General features: G+C 43.2%; 1 protein-coding gene across 1 annotated transcript in view; it reads left to right on the top strand.

Annotated features, from left to right (window-relative positions):
- The window catches only part of AMER2 (APC membrane recruitment protein 2), an 8,264-nt gene extending 842 nt beyond the window's left edge, over positions 1–7,422 (top strand). Inside the window, exon 2 of the mRNA XM_006915852.3 lies at positions 5–7,422. Coding sequence (XP_006915914.1) covers positions 5–1,333 — 1,329 coding nt within the window. The 3' untranslated portion in view covers positions 1,334–7,422. The remainder of the gene's footprint in view (positions 1–4) is intronic.
- Positions 7,423–8,044: the final 622 nt, after the last annotated feature.

Below are 8,044 nucleotides of genomic sequence, written 5' to 3'. Positions count from 1 at the left end.
GGAGGCGCCCCGACCCGCGTGCGCGCCGGGGGACCCCAGCCGGGACGCGCCGCCGCCGGACCCTGCAGGTGAGCCCGGAGGGGGAGAGCCGGGGCCGGCCTCCGTCCATGGCGCCGAAGTGGCCCCCTGCCGAGAGGCCGAGAGCCCCGGGGTCCCTAACGCCACCAGCGCCCAGGGAGAGGACGCCTCGGGGCATCGGCGCGCCGACGAGCCCCGGGCACCCCCCGAGCTGGGCGCTGGGCAGGTCCGGACGGCCGAGGATGCTTCCAGGACAGGTGACGTTCAGATAAAGACTGTCCCCCTTGTCGACTCCGAGTGTGGCAGCGGCCGCGCCTCCGCCGTCCCTGACCTTGCCTCTGTCGATCCACCCTCAGACCCGTCGGCCGATCGTATTTGTTTGATGTTTTCTGACGTGACTTCACTGAAAAGCTTTGACTCTCTTACAGGCTGTGGAGATATTATTGCAGACCAAGAGGACGAGGCAGGTCCCAGCTGTGACAAGCATGCCCCCGGGCCAGGCAAGCCAGTTCTCTCTAAAAAGAACCCCAGCGTGGTGGCCTACCAAGGAGGCGGGGAGGAGATGGCGAGCCCGGATGAGGTGGACGACACCTATCTCCAGGAATTCTGGGACATGCTCTCCCAGACCGAGGACCAAGGACAAGGGCCCCAAGAGGGAGCGGCTAAGGCGGCGGCGGCGGCGGCGGCGGCGGCGGCACTGGACGCCAAGGTGGTGCCCGAGGCCGCCAAAGACGCCAGGTGTGCAGAAGCGGCCAAGGACGCGTCCTTGGTCAAGCGCAGGAGGCTCAACCGGATTCCCATCGAGCTCCAACCCAAGGAGGAGCCTAAGCGCCCGGAGAAGGAGCCGCAGGAAGGCGTCCCCAACAGTGACGAGGGCTACTGGGATTCCACCACGCCGGGCCCGGAGGAAGACGGCCCGAGCCGCGGCAAGAAGGCGGGCATCCCCCGGGACAGCGACAGCGGAGACGCGCTCTACGATCTCTACGCGGATGCAGACGGAAGCCCCGCGGCCCTCCCCGCCAACGAGGAGACGTCCTGCGTGTCCCGGTTAAAGCCCGTGTCTCCCGTCACCATCACCTGTCCCCTGCGGACACCGGGCAGTTTGCCGAAGGACTCTAAGATCCCCATCAGCGTCAAGCACCTCGCGAACCTTCCATCCAGCCATCCTGTGGTGCACCCGCAACCGGCCAGGAGTGAGGTGCCCAGAACCAAAATCCCGGTGTCCAAAGTGCTGGTCCGCAGGGCCAGCACCCGGGGCTTGGCTGGGGCCACCATCCGGGCCGCGGCGTGCCACGACAGCGCCAAAAAGGTGTGAGGTCTCCGGCCGACCACACGTCAAGGAATACAACTTGCCCTGGAAACCACTAAAACAAGTTCTGCTTCCCCTAAAGAAAGGCTTTTTAGGACTGCCCCTGCTCCAGAGCCTAGACTGACCTGGGGAGGTCTTCGTGGCCAGCTGGGGCAGGGGACACTGGAGAGGGGATGCCACACATGGGGTTCTCCTCCCCACGTAAGTCTCCGATGGTTATTTTCAAGCACTTTTTTTTTTCTTTTTTATCTTTAAAAAAATTTTTTTTTCCTTTCTTTTTTCTTTAATGCACCGAACGCTGGGAAGTCACCTTTACTTGCCTTTGCAGAAAACAGGATTTAACCAAACCCAAGTAAGCATCACATCATATGTGGCTGTGCCAGGGTCCAGAGGGCCTGGAGGAACCTTTGCCAGAACCAGAGGAATCCTCCTCTTCCATGATACTTTCTTTCCTTCCTTCCTTTTTTCTTTTTTCCCCTTCCAGGAGGAAAAAAAAAAAAAAAAAAAAAGACCCTTTGCTGTATCACTGTGTGGAAAACACCTACCGCCAAGCTGAAGGAGCCAGGTATTACCTGATGGATAGAGGGCATCATTGATTGGCTGAAAATTTGCCTTCTTTCAGTTGCTAGGTATGCAAATAGGTAAATATCTACCACTGGGACAAGAAAGGAGAGTTTTAGTTCTGTTGGTTTAGATCATTTGGGGAGAAATAAAACGCTCAGCAGAGCAGGGTTTTTTTTTGTTTTTTTGTTTTGTTTTGTTTTGTTTTCCCACCCTGAGCAGAAATCAAGATTGGGGAAAGATTTCACTAAATGCCCATAGACCCAGTATTTTAGCATTTATAAGCAGTCACCTTTTCATGTGTAGATAATGCATATTTTACAGTTTATGCTGCTGTTAATGTTTTATAATCTGTCTGTAACCTGGAGTTTAAAATCTGGTTTTATAGCTAGATACAGAAACTGTCCCCAAACCACTGATGTTCTTTTTTGTGCTATAACTTGAAGCAATTCTGTTTTGTGTTCTCTGGGTTCTCTTTGCCAGAACCAGATGCAGGAAAAAAAAAAATCTATTGTGCTGATGTTTCAGAGCAATGGTTCTGCCTTGTCTTGGGTTAAGAGTCTATTTGTTTCTCACCCCCAACCTTGGTTTTCAGAGATTTCAAATTCATTCTAACAGTTTGTGAATTCTACCATCCCTCAAGGTGAGGAGTCCAAAATGAGGAACACATAACAAAGAACAATAGAAAAATATTGTTTCTCATGACATTTGACTTCTGCTTTATAGACCTATGGCTGAGATAGGTATGATGTTCAGAACATGACACTGGCAAGCTTATGCAAACACTATATGCCAATATTTTTTTCTGAAAAGTGGCTGACTTTGTATTCAAATTCTCTATTATTTGTGGTGAAGCATTTATTTCAGAAAGGATTCCCATGCGCCTGGATAGCTTGAACGATTAACCGAAGCATTCCTAGAATGCTGTTAGTGTCTAATGATTCTGTAATATCGTCTGAAATGCACTTACTTCAGTGTATTTAATCAAAAGACCAGCGCTCATAAGCTAGGATGTGATTCATAGTATCATGATTATTAGATATATTCAAGGGAAATACACATGTGTAAATGACATAAACACTTCTTTATAACTCTTGTTTTCCAGAGAGGTTGCCTAAGCAATGAACTGATATTACACTTTTTTTGTTTTCTTATTTTTTTTTTATAAAGGAAAGAATAAGCATATGAAAGTTAAGTATAGAAAAACCTATTTTCATAATATGAGAGAAGTGACAAATAGACATCCGAGGAAAACAGATTTGAGCCAGTGGCACAAAGCAGGTGGTTCCCCATTTTAAATTTGCAGTGATTCAATTAAAAGAGGTGGTAGAGATTTGCCGAATTTCTTTATTAGTCAGATTACTGGTTTTTATTGCATTATGTCAGACCCTAATGTTATTTCAAAGTAATGTTTTAATATTTAATTTCCTTATGTCTATAAATGAGGTCCTTTACTCAGACATGGCCTTAAGCACTCTGAATACACCACTAGGAATTCATAAAGCGACTCACACTCACACGTGCTCATGCACTCAGCTGTGCACAAACTAACAGACAAAGGCATCTCCTATAAACTTGGAAGTATTTTAGAAATTATTTGTGTCTTGAGAAAGGGATTTAAATTGGATTTAACACTGATAGTGCTATTTAGACTCAAAATGCATTCATTTTCCCTTGGTAAAGAACATAAATTTCATTCCCAACTGTAAAACAAAGCATCTTTATTTTCTTCTTGCGCATTTTCTTGCAAAGGTTATATTCTCCTCTGCCTGTATCCATGACAAAGTTGTTTGTTCATTTGTTCCATTATCCAGGAAAGTTAAGATAGCCGAAATACTGATGAGACTCTTGCAATAGTAAAAGCAATCTATCTACTTATTTTGTAAGCCCTGGAACAAACTTTGCTTTCACAGACTTGAGGCTTATTTCTGCATCGACACCACTGTGCTGTGTCTTTATAGAAGTAAGGAAAATGTCGGCAAAGTTTGCCTTAATTTCCTCTTGCCTGTCAATTAACCAGTTATACAACCTTAGACTAGGGATCCTGGTTGTTTTTCTGTCGGGAGCTACTTTTGCCCTTTCATGTTCATGCAGAGTGTAGTTTAGAATTTTGATAGATTTCCATTTCAATTATTATTAACCCATTACCTAATTCGGCTATATTTCCTGTTTTTTTTTTTTTTTTTTTTTTAAGGACAGGGTTGGATATGAGGTGATGACACTTTTCCTGTGTCATGTATGATTCTGGGATACTTGGTTGATTAAGCCGCTTTAGTCAATGAGCTGGCCAAATTGGGGAAAAAAAAAGTCAAATCAATTGTGTGCCCTGAATATATCAGTCAGTTTAATAGCTCTGCACAAAGACGGCCTGATTTTAATGTCAACGTGACACAGACAGTGTAACTCTGCTCGGTGCTGATGGTGGTTATGCTTTCTTTCTTCCCTTAGTGCCAAAAGGGAGAAATTTTACTACAGCTTCTGAATAATCGCTAGAGGAAATAGGTTTTTATTATTTCACCTAATAACAACAATAGACCATAGAACGTTAAGGATTTCCGTTAGAAACATTTCCCAGGAATTATCTGCCTACTTAAGTACAAAGCATTTAACATCTTTGAAGGTGATGACTTACTGAGTTTAAAGGGTTTATTCATTAATCTCAGAAGTAGTTTTCAAGTATTTGCATGTAAAGGAATAGTCAAATAGCCCTTTGCTTACACAGCTATAGAGGTAAAAAGGCTCTATTAGGTATCAAGAGTTCTTTGAACTTTCTAAGAGTTTTTTGTTATTGACGACTTCGATTAATTTTCAGAGACTCTTTAATTTTGTATGGAGACTTGAGTAATGGAGTTTAACGTGCTCTCCCTTAGTTTCCTTCGTGTTTGCTCAGTGCCCTCAGAGGCCTGTAATGCGACCCTTCTCACGATGTAGCATGTTCTGACATTCGCCTGGCGGACCTCATTTCCTGTTTGTTGTAGTCATTCTAGATTTCTCTCCTGAATGACGGCTGTCTGGACTTGGGCCCCCTGCGCTTGGCTGCAACTGAGACAGGTTCTAGTACATTCACATATACTCCGCTTCCCTTATCGCTGTTATGAAATTAATTCAGGAGCTTTATGCTCTTAAACATAAGGAAGAAAAGGGATCATGGTCACCTCTTATCACTACTGAGAATGGCCGATTAAAAGTTCCCGGATGAGATGAGAGGGAAAACGCAGATACCTCAGCCTAGCCCGCCTTCTCTTCCCCTTCTCCAGGCAGACCAAGGCACGGACAACACGGTTCTCACTTAGAAATTTTCAATTCATTATGCGAAAATATTTATAAAACAGTTTGAGACCAAAAGGCTAGTATGGCAGACTAGTGTCTTAATGTAGTCTGTGTGGGAAAGCAGGAGGCAAGCATTTCCTTCATAGTGGAAAGAACGGTAATAGTGTCCAGTGACATGCCAGTGTGGTCTCCCTCGAGGGTAGTGATTGAGCCTGCCACCCTGTCCCGCTCCGAAGACTTTCTGATGGCTTCGTGGATGGCTTTGCAAAGCCTTTTCACTGTGAGAATAGTTTAAAGGCGACAACTTGTTGCAACAATAGCCATTTATGAGGAATATTATTATCTCATTGCACATATGTTTTTAAAGAGTGATTCACAATGATAGTTTCACGATTATGGAAAGGAGTTCCTTCTCAAACTGAAAAACGAAAGATTAAAATAGTCCTCAAATCTCCAGAACTGAAACTGGGCCCATTTTATGACTGATATTTACTTTAATCCAATGCGGCACATATTCATGGGGCATCTAATACTTCATAAAAACCCGTTCAGTATGGACTTCGTACATAGCTATCCTGTAATTGGATTTAATATTCATTAAAAGCAACTTTATTTTACTTTACCTACCTGTTTTTGTATTTGTTGCCTATAGTTTGTGGGGTGGAGCAGAATGGGGTGAGGCTGAATGAGGGCAATATGGATTAAGCTACACAATTTCCTCTGAAAATAGTAATTATAACAATGACTAACGTTCGTTAATGAGTTGAGTACTTACTAAGTGCTGGTGACTGCTAGGAGCTTCACAAAGATTTACTCGGGCTTCTTAAGAGCCATCTAGGTTAGGTAATATTGTCTCCTTAATATCACATCTTTAATTCGTCTTTTTTGTTTGTTTCTATCCCATTCCACCCCACCCCATCCCTGCCATTTCTTCTAATCTCTGGGACGGGGATCTAAACTCTTCAATGACTTATGATAATTCAAGAGCTAAGAACTGTTTAATGTTATTACCAGCTCCCTTTCAATAGGAAAAAAGCTAACTCAGGTCATGAAGCCGGAAGTTGGTTTTGTGTCTGAGATGAGGGCGCTCACGTCACGGACAGAGAAACCTGTCCCCGTTGTGCGGTTAGTAGGCAGAAACCTGCCTTCCTGTGGAGGTGTCTCCTCCCTCTGGGGCACACCATCAGAAGTATGGACAGAAACCTCTTCTGTTGTCATGGTGACACTTCTTCCTTGATAAGATGTCAGTCATTCCAAGCACGTATCACTTGTTTTCCACCGTAAGCCCGGGGTACGTTTGTTCTGCGTGTTCTGTGTAATTTGTTTGGATAAGAACTAGTTGAGTGATCCTTTGCTTTGAAACAATTCCCAACATTAGAGATACGCTCCTGGCTCTTTCAGAAGTACAGTGTCCTACCTTCTGTCTACAGCCATTGAACCCCAGCCTATATTTTCTGATTCATTAATTCATGCAACTAACTGTTATGGAACACCTATAAGTATGTCATCATGAATTTGAGTATTTTATATTAAATTAAAATGAACACAAAATGGGTGTTTGCTCCGTGCCGAGATGGTGCTCTGTGCTTTCTTTTCCACTGTCCTCTCCAGCAAGGTGGCTCTTGGCTCCATTCTACAGAGGAAGAAAATGATGCTCGCAAAGGTGAAATATCTTGTCCAAAGTCACCCATTTAATAAGTAATGGACAGAATTCGAACCAGAAATCTAACTCCACAACTCATGCTTTAATTTATAAATCTTTTATTTTAGCCATAAGACTCAATTTTTCTATAACTTGTTTTAAGTTAGAAACTGATTAAAGTTCTGAACCACAAGAGCCAAACCAGATTTTTATGATTGTGAAAACTGTTAAAATGACGACTATTTTAATTAAAAGTGAACTTTTAAAAAAAAAAAAATTACTTGGTGGTTTTATACCTGCGGGTCTAACAGGGAGATCTCAGAGTCCAGCAGGTTTATTTCTCACCTGGGCCAGTCAACATTTTGGACTGTATTCACCAGTTAGAGTTCCATACTAGCAGATCCATGTACAGATCTTATAATCTGACGCCTGCCTCGTCAATCATAAAATCAAAAGCAATTTCAATAGTGAATCCAGCAGGTTGCGACTTGAGTTTTCTTCCACTCTCATTCCGTTCTCAGTATTTGCCATTCTCAGTATTTGGGGAAATTTGGTTTGAAATGGCATCACAGTGACAATTAGTGAGGTTATTTTACTGATATATGGGCTAGCTACGCTTGGTTAAAAAAAAAAAAAAAAAACCACCTTTTTTTTTGGACCTCATTTTAATGAGATGCGGTGGAACATTTCAATAAAAGGTGGTCACGCTATTGAATTGTAAACTGGGGTAATGTTTGGAAATTATTCAATCACTGGGTAGAGTAACTTTCTGCTTTATGTGAGAAGTTAACAATTTTAATGAAATATAACCTAGGTTGCCGGTTATGGGAGACCTATAAAAGATACTTACCTGGATCATTTAATAAACTACAACAGAAATACTAAAAAATATATCTGGTCAAATTGCAAAGGGGCATAGAGTAGACACACAGTAAACAGTCGCTAACATGCAAAATGGCCCTCGGTAGCCTAAAAGAATTTGTGAACCTTCTGAAATATCTATAGCACAACTGTTTATCTCCCATTACATGGTTACTTCTACATAAAGGAGGAGAAACTAACAAGATAATATATAATGTGTTCATTGTTTCCAGGGTAAATCCAGCTGAACATGGAGGATCTGATAGTGGCGTTTTTATCAAGAATATCAGGGAAAATGGTTTCGATGTTATAGGCAAAGTAAATCCCTGTCATTTTTTTACTTGACTCCAGCTACCTACCAGGCTCATTGCTAACTTCGGGTT

Source organism: Pteropus alecto, unplaced genomic scaffold, assembly GCF_000325575.1.
Source record: "Pteropus alecto unplaced genomic scaffold, ASM32557v1 scaffold16, whole genome shotgun sequence".
Taxonomy (NCBI): Eukaryota; Metazoa; Chordata; class Mammalia; order Chiroptera; family Pteropodidae; genus Pteropus; species Pteropus alecto.
The sequence above is the reverse complement of the archived record's forward strand: the minus strand, read 5'-3'. Positions and strand labels throughout refer to the sequence as shown.